Source organism: Saimiri boliviensis, chromosome 16 (genome assembly GCF_048565385.1).
Source record: "Saimiri boliviensis isolate mSaiBol1 chromosome 16, mSaiBol1.pri, whole genome shotgun sequence".
Classification (NCBI taxonomy): domain Eukaryota; kingdom Metazoa; phylum Chordata; class Mammalia; order Primates; family Cebidae; genus Saimiri; species Saimiri boliviensis.
In genome coordinates this window covers 76,229,158-76,245,341 of record NC_133464.1, presented here as the reverse complement: position 1 = coordinate 76,245,341, position 16,184 = coordinate 76,229,158, and the positions used below count along the sequence as shown (strand labels likewise).

General features: G+C 36.5%; 1 protein-coding gene across 8 annotated transcripts in view; it reads left to right on the top strand.

The window, feature by feature from the left end:
- The window catches only part of PDS5B (PDS5 cohesin associated factor B), a 194,450-nt gene that overhangs the window by 84,247 nt on the left and 94,019 nt on the right, over positions 1–16,184 (top strand). For all 8 annotated transcript variants that reach the window (XM_074387857.1, XM_039473326.2, XM_039473325.2 and 5 more), the window contains exons 9-10: positions 1,398–1,513; positions 4,113–4,207. In XM_074387857.1, the coding sequence (XP_074243958.1) occupies positions 1,398–1,513; positions 4,113–4,207 (211 nt within the window). The remainder of the gene's footprint in view (positions 1–1,397; positions 1,514–4,112; positions 4,208–16,184) is intronic.

Here is a 16,184-nt window from a genome sequence, read left to right as displayed (position 1 = left end):
CATTTTTCCTGCCCCCTATTAATGTGATCAGTGATTTGAGTGAGGCAGCAGCTAGTCACACCTCTAATTATTTGTTGGTTTATATTATTTTCTCAAGTATAATTGAGTAAATGCTATGCATGTTCCTACACACTATGAGAAATATAAAAATAAGGAAATTATCATCCCTGCTTTCAGCAAACTTAACATCTAGTATGAGAGGAAGAGGAAAAAAATCCAGATCTAATATGAGGCCAGATATTATAAGTGTCATAAGAGATACAAACAGCGTACAATTGAAGCAAAGGAAACAGCATGCAGAAGCATATAGAGGTAGGAAGGTTCCGGGTGAATTTGTAGAACACAAAGAATTAAAATTGGAAGATAGCGTAAAGTAAGTTTAAGTCACTCCTGGCTGCATATTAGAATTTTTGCTTGTTAAACCTTAAAGAAATAGCTGTCCAGGCACGAAACCAGACTAACTGATTCAGAGTTTTTGGGAATAGAGTTTTGTTGTTGTTCTTGTTGTTTTAATTTTTTTTTTAAAATTTAACTTTTCAGGTAATTCTAATGTACAGCCAGGTTTGAGAAATAATTACAGGAATAAAGGGAAATAACAGAGACAAGTTAGGTCCTATTGTGGAGGCTGTTGGCATGGCGGGCTGTGGCATTGGTTGAAAATTTAAAAACAATTTGTGCAGTGCCATTCATAGCACCTTGAATATTAATGCCTTTTGATATACCTGATTACCACACTTTATGTTCAAGTATAGTATTGTGGCTGGCTCATTCACTTATCCATTGAGTCATTTGTTGACAGTGCCAGAATCAATAGTAAAATTAAGTTCTCATCCCCAGAGTGCCCCAGTATAGTATATAAAACAGATTTTAGTTTTCACACGTTTAAGGCCTCTTCCTTTTACTGATGAGCTCCTTTTAGAAATCTGGTCTATGTGAATGAGCTATCTTACTGGGAGACTTTAGCACATACTTATTTCTTAAAGAACTAAAAAGTATGATCTCACAGTTTCCTATAGGCCTACCAGTGTCTCTTCTGAAAAACAACACAGAGTTTTTTAAGGGTCCTGGGTAGGTTTTATAAGAGTTCATTTTTTATTTTGACTCTGAATAGAAATATACCTCAATTGTAGGAGGGGCCTCTAACATTGCAACAAACTTTAAAGATGCATTTTCGTGAAAGGGTACTTCTTTATTTGAATTTGATATGATTAGAGCATTTATGTTGACATTTAATTTTGTGAAAAGTATAGTGACCATTTTTATGTAATTTTTTATTTAGAGTTCATGAAAGATTTTCTGTGGAACTGGAGTATCAGGGAAATCATGGCAAAGAATGAGCAGCCTTATTCTGAGTATCTACTGCATGGTTTTAAAGCTGTGATTGTGTTTTATTTTAGAGCAATGATAATGAGGAGCGCCTACAAGTTGTTAAACTACTAGCAAAAATGTTTGGGGCAAAAGATTCAGAATTGGCTTCTCAAAACAAACCACTTTGGCAGTGCTACTTGGGCAGGTATATGATTTTGGTTTCCCATTTAAAAGTAATGTGTGATTCTACTGACCGCTTTTTTTTTTTTTAAACATTATCCACACTTAAACTGTGTTTTCTAGAATCATAAAAATGAAGGGTTTTATATGTCGAAATTTTTGAAAGTTGTTAATGACTGGGTATATTTATAATTACCCTTTTTCGTCTTTATCCTTAGTAATTTTAAAAAGATAATACATTTTAAAGCTATCTCTTACGGTATTATGACCATGAAGTTAATACTGTTACTTCAAAGCAGTAATTTAATTCCAACTGAAAATACCTCTTTGAGACACACAGCGCCTCCACAAATTAATTACAGTTAATTAGAGTATTTGGAGATACTGACAGGATAAAAGTATTCACGGAGTGAATAAAGAAATGACTACTTATATTTCTCTTCCTAACTTCTTTTCTGTATTTCTCAGTTAAAGTTAATGATGGCTTGGATTCCTTACATGGTTTAAATGATGCATAAAATCCCTGAAATGGTTGCAAAATTTTGACTGTGTTTGTGTATATTACTTTTCTGTGAGAGGTATTCATTTTATTACCTTTTCTAAAGAAATCCCTGACCTGGAAGTATTAACAGCCTGAGAAGTGCTTTGGCTGAAACCTGCTTTGACTCAGACAGAAAAAAGGATTTTCCCCCTCAAATTATTCTCATAACAAATAATGCAATTAAGTCATAAACACGTAAGATTTAAAGACCCTGATTTTATTTTCTTTGTGTTGAAATATTTGCATTGGTATCACCACTTTCTTTACATTTTAATAACAACTGTCAGTGATTACAGTAAATTTAATATTTTGATCTCATTTTTCTGATTTGTTTAATGAAGATATAAGTTGTCATTAATGTTTGTTATGTTTCAAATCTCCAGTCTGATTTCTTGATTCTTACTTATTTAGCTCAATAATTATATTTAGTGAGTCAAGTTAAGCCAACTTTTTTCTTTTAAATACAATGGAAAGATTTTAGACAGTAGGGAAGAATATCGGTTTAAATTATGCAACTCGATTTAAAGTTTATTAATATTTTAAAACAAAAATACTTTTAACATATATTTATTTTATCTTTAAATTAAGAGTTGGATTAGCTAGACTTTGTTTTATTGGTTTTTAGCTGGAGAAATCCTAATGTAAATGTGTATGTCATGTTTCTGTTATGTTGTAATTTTTCCTTTTAATATTAATGACATAAAACTTACACAGTATTAAATATTACCAACTTTAAGCAGTTAGTTTTTTAAAAGACAACTTAGTGTATTTATTTTTAATTGCTGTAAGGTGCATGTTTACCTGAGAAACAGTAAAGTATATAGGATTCAGTATCTGAATTCAAAACATTCAGGAAGCTATATGGGACCAGAAGCTAGATTTTATAACTTTTGGGAGGGGAGATATACTTAATAGAGCATATGATTTTTTCTAAATTGTATGAGTAATTTGGTGCTGATTTTGAAGACATTTTCCCCCTCCTTTATACTGCCAAATTTTGTTTCTTAGGTGTTGAGTGATGTAAGATTTGGGAGCCTTTTGATTTCACAGAATTAAGACATATGAAAATATTGAATGGAAAAATGTTGGCTTTACTTTAATTTTGTTGATACTTACATTTGTCAAATTACTATTTTACATTCTGTGATAAAGTAATGTATACACACTTTGAACGTCAGTGGTTGAGAGACAGCTAGACACCATGTGTTTCTTGACAGAAGAACACAGTTGCCATCTATGGTATTTTGGTAGTCTGTCTAAAAAAAAATTGACCCAAATATGATCAAGTCTTTACATCTAACTATGAATTTACAGCATTTAGGAGAGAGAGGAGCCTGTTAATTGACATCAGAATGATACCGTTAACAAAATCTAAATTATGGAATAAAACCATATACACACACAGCAGTTGCTCTAGCAAATTATAGGAAAAAAGTTGGAGGGAAAAAATATTAAAAGAGGTTCAAGTGACATGTCGACCAAAGAATTTTAACTTTTCAGGGATACGTATTTACATATGTAGCATGAAAAGTGGCTTTGATATTAGTGGCAATGTAATAATTGTGATGATTAATTGGATAGTAATAATTTGGATATACTTTTAGAGTCATGTAATATAAAGTAGTATAGGATTTGGTGTGAGATCTGCCATACATTTAGTGAATGCCCTATATTTAAAAAGAAATACTTGAAGGAAAGTTTTCTTTCAAGCATAGTTTGGGATTTATGATGTTTCTATGAACTATATATACACACTTGCCGTAAATAAATGTATTTGAAAGTATAATATTTATAGGAAATATTTTGTCATTCTTAACATTTGAACCAAATGTAAGTGATTTAATCAGTTTCCTTAAGATGACATTGTTCTCATAGGAGATTGCCATAGTTTATATAGAGGTTCCAGAGCATTCAGATATACAGATATCAGAAACTTTGTTAAAATGATTTGGTTCTACTTTACATTTTCCTTCATAAGCTGTTTTTTCTTTAATTACAGAAATATGTATAAATTGGGTACAGATTTAATGCATGTCTGTTTCTCTTATTTTAAAGATGACTCTGTGCCATTATATTTTGTCAGGTTTAATGATATCCATGTACCAATCCGCCTGGAATGTGTGAAATTTGCTAGCCATTGTCTCATGAACCATCCTGATTTAGCAAAGGATTTAACAGGTACTATATATGTAACAGCAAATATTATTAAATGCTCTTCAGTGGAAAAAAATAGCGGAAAAATCCCTTTTTTGGGGAGTGGTAGGTGAAGTCTTGTTTCAGTTCAAAGTCATGGAAGTTGTTCTCTGAAGGTAGATTTTTTTCTTTTAAATAGAGACAAGGTCTCGCTATGTTGCCCAAGCTTGCCTAGAGCTCTTGAGCTCAAGCTATCCTTCTGCCTTGGATTCCCAAAGTGCTGGGATTACAGGTATGAGTCACTGTGCTCCGCCTGAAGCTAGAATTTCTACACCATAGTTCCTACTTAGGCTGGAAGCATCTATGAAAATGTCTGTCTCCAGGAACAATTTTCTTTCTTTAAGGATAATTCTAAAATTATTTTAGACATTTGGATTTGAACAGGTCTTGATTTTGACTAGATTATAAGACTAATGTTCTTTAAAATTTTAAGAACTTAGGTGAGGCATGGTAAACTAATTTAGCCATGCTAAGTGGAGGTATATCATTAGAGAAATATGTATAAGCATAAGGTAGTTCAGAACGTTGCATTTTTGTAGTAATAAGAATATATCTATTACTGTTCTGTTAAATTTCTTAAAATTACAGAACAGTTCAGAAAATACACACGATATAACAACCATTTATGTCTTCCTTAGAAATGTTAGCATTTGCTGTATTTTCTTAAGAGGATTAAAAAAATTATGCTTGAAATGCTCCTTAGAGATAGGTCTCCTTTCTGTGTTTACAGAGGGCATCACTTTGCTGAATTTGGTCTGTAACCTGTTTATGTTTTTATAACTATGCCACATGTGTGTCTGTCTACAAGTTATATTTAGTATTGCCATGCATTTAAAAATTTCATTGAAACAATATTATTTGAATTTGATTTTGTTGAACTTATTTCTACTGTCTTACGTGTTTCATTTTTTTCTTTGCTTCTTTTTTCTATTTGCTGCTCTTGTTTGATTATCTTATTTTTCTTTTTCTCAATGAGCTCAAAAGGTTACACACTCTTTTGTGTTTTTGATGTGTAATTAATGACATCTAAAGTGAATCAAAGCTTTCTAGCTTTTTTTTGAGTGATAAAGGACTAGATATCTTTAGATAACTCATCATTTTCTCATCATTCACATTGTTTCAGTCATTAGCTTTTTTTTTAAACATTCCTAACTTACTGTACATTTTTAACTGCTGCTTTTTTTTACAGTCTTGCTTACCATTGCTCTTTAAATTCTACTACTTTTGAGTTTCTGATAAAATCACAACATATATCATTTGTGATATTTTAATCAGTAGTTTGCTATAGTAATCCTTCCAGATTTGCTGAACTGTTATTTTTCAGATCTGAAACAGCAGATACTGGCTGGGTGCAGTGGCTCATGCCTGGAATCCTGGCACTTTGGGGGGCCGAGGTGGGTGGGTCACCTGAGGTCAGGAGTTTGAGACCAGGCTGACCGATATGATGAAACTCCATCTCTACTAAAAATATAAAAATTTGCCCGGCTTGGTGGCAGGCGCCTGTACCCAGCTACTTGGGAGGGTGAGACAGGAGAATTGCTTGTACTTGGGAGGCAGAGGTTGCAGTGAGCTGAGATTGTGCCATTGCACTCCAGCCTGGGCCACAAGAGTGAAATTTTGTTTCAAAAAACAAAAAACACAGCAGATATTTTACCAGTTTTATCCTTTTTGGGAGGCATCCCACTTGGAGCTTTCTAATTTCCTGCTCATATCTGTACTGCTTAGACTGCTTGCTCTGAGCTTCTGCTATACAGCATTCATCTTAGGGTCATTATCGCATCTTTGCTGTCCCCTTCCATTCATCTCCTTCTTTTTCCCCTCCTTTCCTCTTCATCTGTGTGCGTGTATGTGTGTGTCTGTTTCTCCACCTCCCCTTTCTTTTTCCCTGTTTCTCTGGATGTTCCTTTTTCTTTAGCATCCTTTTCTTGTGTTGCTAATACAGTATTTTCTCTGAGAGTGTCAAGGGTAGTTTTTTGGGGAATTTTTCTTTTTCTTCCAAAATGTCTGTTTCTGCTACTTTTTTCCCCCACCTTTTATTTGCTTTTGTCTTTTTTTTCCATGTTAAAGGCTTTCCTCAAATGATTTGCAATCCGTGGCCATCTGCTCAATATTAAGAGTTGGGGGGCTAAATAAAAAGCTGTTTGGAAAGCTCTGAGTATATGCTTTCCTCAAATGATTGTCAGTCTGTGACTTTCTGCTTGTGATTAAGAGTGGAGAGCTAAATAAAAAGCTGTAAACTGTTTGGAACACTCTGAGTATATGATTGGGTCTGTCAACTACACTTCTGGGTGATCAGGTTGAACTATTTGTGGGCGAGCCCTTAGTTTAGATACTTCCTCTTCAACCGGTCAAATTTCAATAGAATAATTATCATTTTTAAAAAAGAAATTTTTATTTTATTTTACTTTAGGTTCTGGGGTACATGTGCAGATCATGCAGGGTTGTTGCATAGTTGCATACATAACCAGGTGGTTTGTTGCCTCTATTCCCCCTTCATCTTTATCCAGCATTTCTCCCCATGTTATTCCTCCCTGCTCTCCCTCCCCTAGTGCCCCCTTCCCACTGCCCCCAGTGTATGTTGCTCCTCTCCCTGAGTCCACGTGTTCTCATTGTTCAACACCCACTTATGAGTAAGAACATGTCAGTTTGCTGAGAATGATGGTTTCCAGATTCACCCAAGTCCCTACAAAGGACACGAACTCATTGTTTTTTATGGCTGTGTAGTATTCCATGGTGTATATGTGCCACATTTTCTTTTTTTTTCTTTTCTTGAGACAGAGTTTCACTCTTGTTACCCAGGCTGGAGTGCAATGGCGCAGTCTCGGCTCACCACAACCTCCGCCTCCTGGGTTCAGGCAATTCTCCTGCCTCAGCCTCCTGAGTAGCTGGGATTACAGGCACGCACCACCATGCTCAGCTAATTTTTTGTATTTTTAGTAGAGATGGGGTTTCACCATGTGGACCAGGATGGTCTCGATCTCTTGACCTCGTGATCCACCCGCCTTGGCCTCCCAAAGTGCTGGGATTACAGGCTTGAGCCACCACACCCGGCTACGTGCCACATTTTCTTTGTCCAGTTTCCAGGTCTTTGCTGTTGTACACAGGGCTGCAGTGAACATATGTGTGCATGTGTCTTTATAATAAAATGATTTATAGTCCTTTGGGTATATACCCAGTAATGGGATTGCTGGGTCAGATGGAATTTCTATTTCTAGATCCTTGAGAAATCGCCACACTGCCTTCCACAATGGTTGAACTAATTTACACTCCCACCAACAGTGTTAAAGTGATCCTATTTCTCCACATCCTCTCCAGCATCTGTTTTCTCCAGATTGTTTAATGATTGCCATTCTAACTGGCATGAGAGGATACCTCAATGTGGCTTTGATTTGCATTTCTTTAATGACCAGTGATGATGAGCATTTTTTCATATATTTGTTGGCCTCATAAATGTCTTCTTTTGAAAAGTGTCTGTTCATATCTTTTGCCCACTTTTGAGTGGGTTGGTTGGTTTTTTTCTTGTATATCTGTTTTAGTTCTTTGTAGATTCTGGATATTAGCCCTTTGTCAGATGGGTAGATTGCAAAAATTTTTTCCCATTCGATTGGTTGCCGATTTGCTCTAATGATTGTTTCTTTTGCTGTACTGAAGCTCTGAAGTTTAATTAGATCCTATTTGTCTATCTTGGCTTTTGTTGTCATTGCTTTTGGTGTTTTATTCATGAAGTCCTTGCCTATGCCTACGTCCTGAATGGTTTTGCCTACATTTTCTTCTAGAGTTTTTATGGTGTTAGGTTTTATGTTTAAATCTTTAATCCATCTGGAGTTAATTTTAGTGTAAGGTGACAGGAAGGGGTCCAGTTTCTGCTTTCTGCACATGGCTAGCCAGTTTTCCCAACACCATTTATTAAACATGGAGTCCTTCCCCCATTACTTGTTTTTGTCAAGTTTGTCCAAGATCAGATGGTTGTAGATGTGTGGTGTTGCTTCCAAGGCTTCTGTTCTGTTCTATTGGTCTGTGTCTCTGTTTTGGTACTAATACCATGCTGTTTTGATTACTGTTGCCTTGTAGTATAGTTTGAAGTCTGGCATTGTGATGCCTCTGGCTTCCCCCACCCCCGCTTAGGATTGTCTTGGCTTTATGGGCTCTGTTGTGGTTCCATGTGAAGTTTAAAGTTTTTTTTTCCAGTTCTGTGAAGAAGGTCATTGGTAGCTTGATGGGGATAGCATTGAATCTATACATTACTTTGGGCAGTATTGCTGTTTCTACAATATTGATTCTTCCTAACCATGAGCATGGAATATTTTTCCATCTGTTTGTGTCCTCTCTTATTTCGTTGAGCAGTGGTTTGTAGTTCTCCTTGAAGAGGTCTTTTACATCGTTTGTTAGTTGTATTACTAGGTATTTTATTCTCTTTGTAGGAATTGTGAATGGCAGTTCATTCTTGATTTGGCCCTCTTTAAGTCTGTTATTGGTGTATAAAAATGTTTGTGGTTTCTGCACATTGATTTTGTATCTTGAGACTTTGCTGAAGTTGCTTATCAGTTTAAGGAGATTTTGGGCTGAGAGGATGGGGTCTTCTAAATATACAGTCATGTCGGCTCTGCAAATAGAGACAGTTTGGCTTCCTCCTTTCCTAACTGAGTACCCTTTATTTTTCTTGCCTGATTGCTCTGGCTAGAACTTCCAATACCATATTGAATAGGAGTGGTGAGAGGGCATCCTTGCCTAGTGCCAGATTTCAAAGGGAATGCTTCCAGCTTTTGCCCGTTCAGTATGATATTGGCTATAGGTTTGTCATAAATAGCTTTTATTATTTTATGATATGTTCCATTGATACCTAGTTTATTGAGAGTTTTTAGCATGAAGGGCTGTTGAATTTTGTTGAAGGCATTCCCTGCATCTATTGAGATAATCATGTGGTTTTTGTCATTGGTTCTGTTTATGTAATGGATTACGTTTATGGACTTGCATGTGTTGAACCGCCTTGCATCCCCAGGATGAAGCCTACTTGATCGTGTTGAATAAGCTTTTTGATGTGCTGTTGCATTCAGTTTGCCAGTATTTTATTAAAGATTTTTGTGTCAGTGTTCATCATGGATATTGGCCTGAAGTTTTCTTTTTTTGTTGAATCTCTGCCTGGTTTTGGTATTAGGATGATGTTGCTCTCATAGAGTGAGTTAGGGAGGATTCCCTGTTTTTGTATTGTTCGTATAGTTTCAGAAGGAATGGAACCACCTCCTCTTTGTACGTCTGGTAGAATTCGTCTATAAACCTGTCTGGACCTGGACTTTTTTTGGTTGGTAGGCTATTGATTGCTGCCTCAACTTCAGCTTTTGTTATTGGTCTGTTTAGGGTTTCAACTTTTTCCTGGTTTAGTCTTGGGAGAGTACAAGTGTCCAGGAATTTATCCATTTCTTCCAGGTTTACTGGTTTATGTTCATAGAGCTGTTTGTCATAATCTCTGATGGTAGTTTGTATTTATGCGGAATCAGTAGTGATATCCCCTTTATCATTTTTTATTGCATCTATTTGATTCTTCTCTCTTTTCTTTTTTATTAGTCTGGCTAGCGGTCTGTTTTGTTGATCTTTTAAAAAAAACCAGCTACTGGATTTATTAATTTTTTAAAGGGTTTTTTTGTGTCTATATCTCCTTTAGTTCTGCTCTGATCTTAGTTGTTACTTGTCTTTTGCTAGCTTTTGAGTTTTTTTGATCTTGCTCCTCTAGCTCTTTCAATTTTGATGTTAGGGTATTGATTTTAGATCTTTCCTTGTTTCTCATGTGGGCATTTATTGCTATAAATTTCTCTCTTGACATTGCTTTAAAGGTGTCCCAGAGATTCTGGTAAGTTGTGTCTTCATTCTGATTGGTTTCGAAGAACATCTTTATTTCTGCCTTCATTTCATTGTTTATCCAGTCGACACTCAAAAGCAAGTTGTTCAGTTTTCCAAGTTGTTGTGCAGATTTGAGTGAATTTCTTAATTCTGAGTTCTAATCTGGTTGTACTGTGGTCTGATAGATGGTTTGTTACGATTTCTGTTCTTTTGCATTTGCTAAGGAGTGATTTGCTTCCAATTATGTGGTCAATTTTAGAGTAAGTGTGATGTGGTACTGAGAAGAATGTAAATTCTGTGGATTTGGGGTGGAGAATTCTGTATATGTCTGTTAGGTCCACTTGGTCCAGCTGTGCATTCAAGTCCTGGATGTCCTTGTTAATTTTCTGTCTTATTGATCTGTGTAATATTGACAGTGGAGTGTTGAAGTCTCCCACTATTATTGTGTGGGAGTCTAAATCTCCTTTAAGGTCATTAAGAATTTGCTTTATGTCTCTGGGTGGTTACTTGGAAGATAAAGGCTAGTTACTCATGTGTTTGGGAAAAGAATGATGGGTTTCTACATTCACATTTCAGATTAGTTGTCACGTAATTCCCTTTTGGGGTATGGTATTTGTGCCAGTTGTTTAGTGCTACTGTTTATTTTATTTTACTTTTTTTTTGAGGCAGTCTCACACTGTCACCCAGGCTGTAGTGCAGTGGCATCATCTCAGCTCACTGCAGTCTCCTCCTCCTGGGTTCAATCAGTTCTCCTGCTTCAGCCTCCCGAGTAGCTGGGACTACAGGCACGCACTACCACGCTTAGCTAATTTTTTGGTATTTTTAGTAGAAACGGGTTTCACAGTTTTGGCCAGGATGGTCTCGATCTCATGACCTTGTGAGCCACCCGCCTTGGCTTCCCAAAGTGCTGGGATTACAGGTGTTAGCCACTGTGCCTGGCCTATTTATTTATTTTTATAGAATTTATCTCCAGACTTCTTTTGGTGTGGAATAGGGATAATCTCCTAGATGACTTTCTTAAACAGCTTTCGCCCAATCCTTCCTTCTCTTCCTTGTTTTAAGATCCAGAGGAACTTGTTGCTAGTCCCTATGCCTTTTGAAGAGTATAGTATATATTGAGTTGGGTTCACTTGTTTTTCCTCTACTGGCGTAGGATTTTGTTTTCTTGGGAATCCAAGGTTGGTTGTATTTGTTCATCTGTTTTTCAGAGCCTATTTTTTTTTTCTTGTTGTCTCTTACTTGTTTATGCCACTCCCATGGATTTGTTCTCCAAAGTATTTAGGTGTTTTATATCTCCAAAATATTTAAAATTTTATCACTCATCTTTAAGGAGCTTAATGAATTTTTATTAATTCAGTATGCAATAATTGTTCACATTTCTCTTAAAATTTATCTTTTTTCTAGAAAATAATTTTAGTGATGTATAATCAAAATGATACTACTTATTCACACTACATTATTATTTTCATGCTTTCATTTTAGATTTTGAGCTTTTTAAGAGTAAGGTTTATTGCTTAGTTGTCATTTTAAAATTGTTTTTTAAGAGACAGGGTCTTATTGTGTTGCCCAAGCTGACTTTGAATATTTTTTTACTGAAATATTTAAATCATGTTTTTCACTTATTAAGTAAAAGCAGACCCCTGTGTTTTTGCCGTTGCTAATGTGTAGCAGTATGCACCATTTTGATCTGTGCATGGCTAAATAGAGTTTCTCTTTCATTGAACTTGATGTCGTGTTAGGTTACATAGGCCAAAGGATTTATGCTGACTGAGTAGGAGAGAGGCAACGCTAGGAATATCCTGCCAGTGTATACCTTTCCTTCTTAGGCTCATACTGGTTTCCCGTCTCCTCTTTCCCAGTAGCCTTAGAGAGTCAGTCTTTTTGCTTTTTTGCTTCTACTCCCTATTACTACAGATGACGGTTTGCTTTATCTTTCTGTTATCTTATTCTATAGAAGATTCTTTCTCCCCTACCTGAAATATGGTGGCAGGTTTCAGAGGTTTTCACTGCTAGAGAAAGTGATAAAAGTGTAAGACTAATAAAGCAAACCTTGCTTTTGTTTGAAAGAGTGATGCTTGAGGCCAGGCATGGTGGCTTACACCTGTAATCTCAGCACTTTGGGAAGCTGAGGCAGGCAGGTCACTTGAGGTCAGGAGTTTGAGACCACCCTGGCCAACGTGGTGAAACCCTGTCTCTACTAAAAAATACAAAAATTAGCCAGGCATAGTGGTGTATGCCTGTAATTCCAGCTATTCAGGAGGTGGAGGCAGGAGAATTGCTTGAACGCAGGAGGCAGAGGTTGCAGTGAGCCAAGATTGCGCCATTGCCCTCCAGCCTGAGCGGTAGAGCAAGATTCAGTCTCAAAAAAAAAAAAAAAAGAGTGAGGCTTTGATTTTTGTATCAGTTGTAATCACATCTTCAGTTATTTTATTTTAAACCTCATATACCCTGTTCCATTTTAAATTCCTCCAGCTTCATTCCTGACTAGCACAATCATTTCATTTTCTCCATGTGAACCTTATACTGTAGTGCTTCTCAGACTCATCAGACCAGTTACTCCCTTTTTAAGCAAATAATTTGTAATTCTGCCTTCGAGATCCTTAAATAAAGTGGATAGATAAAACGGTTCACTTAAAAAAGCTAAAAAAGTTAATTGCCCGTATTGTAGTATACAGGAGAAGCAAAAGGGAAGTAGTTTATGATAAAGTAGTATATATTTTGATATTTAAATGTTTGGATATAACACATAGAGATGACAAATGCCTCCACAGGTTTCTCACTTAGTTATTCTATGCCACAGGGGGATATAGAAAGCTCTGTGAATCCTAATTGGTAGGTTATTTGGATGACTACCTGGACAGCTAACCCAGATTTATCTGTATTTTAAAGAAAATATCAGAGTCTGTTCTACAGTCTTTTTTTTTAACTTAAAAAAAGAAGTGTAGTTAACTTAGATCCTCAGTGTTCAGTTTGACATATTTGATGAGAGTGAATTTCCATGATGCCAGAAAGTACTCCTATATCCCTTTCTAGTTAGTTCTCTGAGTACATTTTGATTTCTAAATCTGTAGGCTAGTTTTGCCTGTTTTTGAATTTCATATATGTTGAATTGTACAATGTATTCTATTCTTTTTGAGGATGGGGAATGGAGAGAGTTCTGGGTGCTTTCACATAACATGTTTTTGAAATTTATCCTGTATTGTTAATTTATTCTTTATTACTATTCTGTTGTATGAATATGCCATAATTTGTTTACCCACTTCTTTTGGTGGTTGTCTGGGTTATTTTATATTTGGGGCTATTACTGGTGTTACTGTGAATAGTCTCGTGCAAGTATTTCGGTGGCCTTATGTTTTTATTTCTTTTTGAAAACGGTAATGAAATTGCTGGTCATAGTGTACGTACATGTTTATTTAACTTTATAAGAGACAATGAAACAGTTCTCCATATTAGTTTTAATATTTTACATTTGTACCAGCAGTGAATGAGGGTTCCAGTCATTTAGCATCCTTGACAACATTTTGTGTTTTCTTTTTGTTTTTAACCATTTTTATAGGTTGTTAACTATTTTAAATGTTTTCAGTGTTCTTTCTGGAAATAGGCTTGTTTATTGTTTTCCTTCCCATTTGGTTTTATCCTTTTTCTTTGTCCTGTGACGTTTACTAGTTGTCCATCTGCCAAAATTTTGTTGACACATCTTTTGCTATGATCTCTTCTCTTGTGATCACTTCCCTTGTTATTTGTCCCTTTTAAAAAACTTTTTTTTTTTTTTTTTTGGAGACAGAGTCTCACTCCATTGCCAGGCTGGAGTGCAGTGGCACGATCCTGCCTCACTGCAACTTCCGTTTTCCAGTTTCAAGCAATTCTCCTGCCTCAGCCTCCCGAGTAGCTGGGACTACAGGCACGCATCACCATGCCCGGCTAATTTTTTGTACTTTTTGTGGAGATGGAGTTTCACCATCTTGGTCAGGATGGTCTCGATCTCTTGACCTCATGATCCGCCCGCATTGGCCTCCCAAAGTGCTGAGATTACAGGTGTAAAAAACATTTTTCATTATTTTGGAGACAAGAGTTTCACTCTGTCACCCAGGCTGGAGTACAGTGGCATGATCTTGGCTCACTGCAACCTCTGCCTCCTGAGTTCAAGCGATTCTCCTGCCTCAGCCGCGATTCTCCTGCCTCAGCCTCCCAAGCAGCTGGGACTACAGCTGTGTGCCACCACGTTCGGCTAATTTTTTTAGAATTTTTAGTAGAGATGGGGTTTCACCATGTTGGCCAGGCTAGTCTCTTGGCCTCAAGTGATCCACCCACTTCATCCTCCCTAAGTGCTGAGATTATAGGTGTGAGACCCCGCACTTGCCTTTTAAATGTTTTTTTTTGTTTGTTTGTTTTTTTTTAGACGGAGTTTTGCTCTTGTTACCCAGACTGGAGTGCAATGGTGCGATCTCGGCTCACCGCAACCTGCGCCTCCTGGGTTCAGGCAATTCTCCTGCCTCAGCCTCCTGAGTAGCTGGGATTACAGGCACGTGCCACCATGCCCAGCTAATTTTTTGTATTTTTTTTTAGTAGAGACGGGGTTTCACCATGTTGACCAGGATGGTCTCGATCTCTCGACCTCGTGATCCACCTGCCTCGGCCTCCCAAAGTGCTGGGATTACAGGCTTGAGCCACCACGCCCGGCCTTTTTTTTTCTTTTTTATTTGAGACAGAGCTTTTCTTGTTGTCCAGGCTGGAGGGCAGTGGCACTATTTCAGCTCACTGCAACCTCTGCTTCTTGGGTTCAAGTGATTCTCCTGCCTCACCCTCTGAAGTAGCTGGGATCACAGGCATGTGCCACCATGCCCAGCTAATTTTTGTATTTTTAGTAGAGTTGGGGTTTCTCCATATTTGTCAGACTGATCTTGAACTCCCAACCTCAGGTGATCCACCCTCCTTGGCCTTCCAAAGTGCTGGTATTACAGATGTGAGCCACCGCACCTGGCCTTAAATTTTTTTTTAAACGGGAGTGAGCAAAGTTAAATATATGTGACATAAACACACCTTTGTCTTACTTTTTGCTTAACAGTATGTTTGTGAGATTCATCCTTGTGCCTTGAGCCAAAATTTAAAGGACATAGCCGTATTGTGAAAGTTATGTAGATGCTTTGTCATGCTAACCTCTGAGAATTTGATCTTTCTTCTCCATTATCTCTTCTCCTTACAGTTAATATCTGTGCATTAATAGCTCTGTGTATACCTATTTAACATGAGTGACTAGGTTTAGGGAAATTAGGATGTATCTTAAAATTGGCTTATCATTTTTTTCCCTTTCTTAGTGACACAAAATAATACGTATTGCATTTGAAACAAGTACAATGATGAACTTGATCTGTTTAGCATGTTCCATTTGAAGTTATAATACTAAAAACTTTCTTTACTGGGTTAGGTAAGATATCATTTGTGTTTCTTTAGAAAAATTTTTTTTTTAAAGATCACAAGATATTTTTTACTTTAAGAATAGTTTTTACCAGTAGAGAATGCTCAAATTGAAGGGGTTAAGACCTGGGCAGTAGTTTTATGGTATTTCTGTTGTAATTATCTGTTAAGCTGTTAATTTATAGAGAAAGTCAATCTACTTCACTTATAAGCAGTGTTTATATAGATAGGCATGACTGTTTTTGTTAACTCATATTCAGACAACCAGATTTTATCTTACTGGTCCCATAATAAAAGATGAATAATATTTTATTTGTTAAATTTATGCTCAGTTGTGGTTCCTCTTCCTTAAGCTTAAGATAACATTACTGAAGTTAATGTCCCTCCTTTGACTCAGTGCCATGTGAAGAACTCCATGTTTTTGGTTTTAACAACCTCCTTCAATCACTCATAATTGTTACATCTTTTTCATTTTTTCTATCTGCTCTTTGCCTTCTCTTGGTTCAGTTAAGTGGAACTGCCTTATGATCTTAGTGTCCTATTTCTTGGCAGCTAGTGTCTCAATTTTATTCTTTCAGTAACCTTAATCTGGGTTGCCCTCAAGGTATAGGAACTTGAGTATTCTTTTCCCGGTAGCACACTTGGCTTGAATATTGTATTATTTAAATGGAAAAAAAAAAAAGTCAACATTGATACATCTCTCAGTTCATTT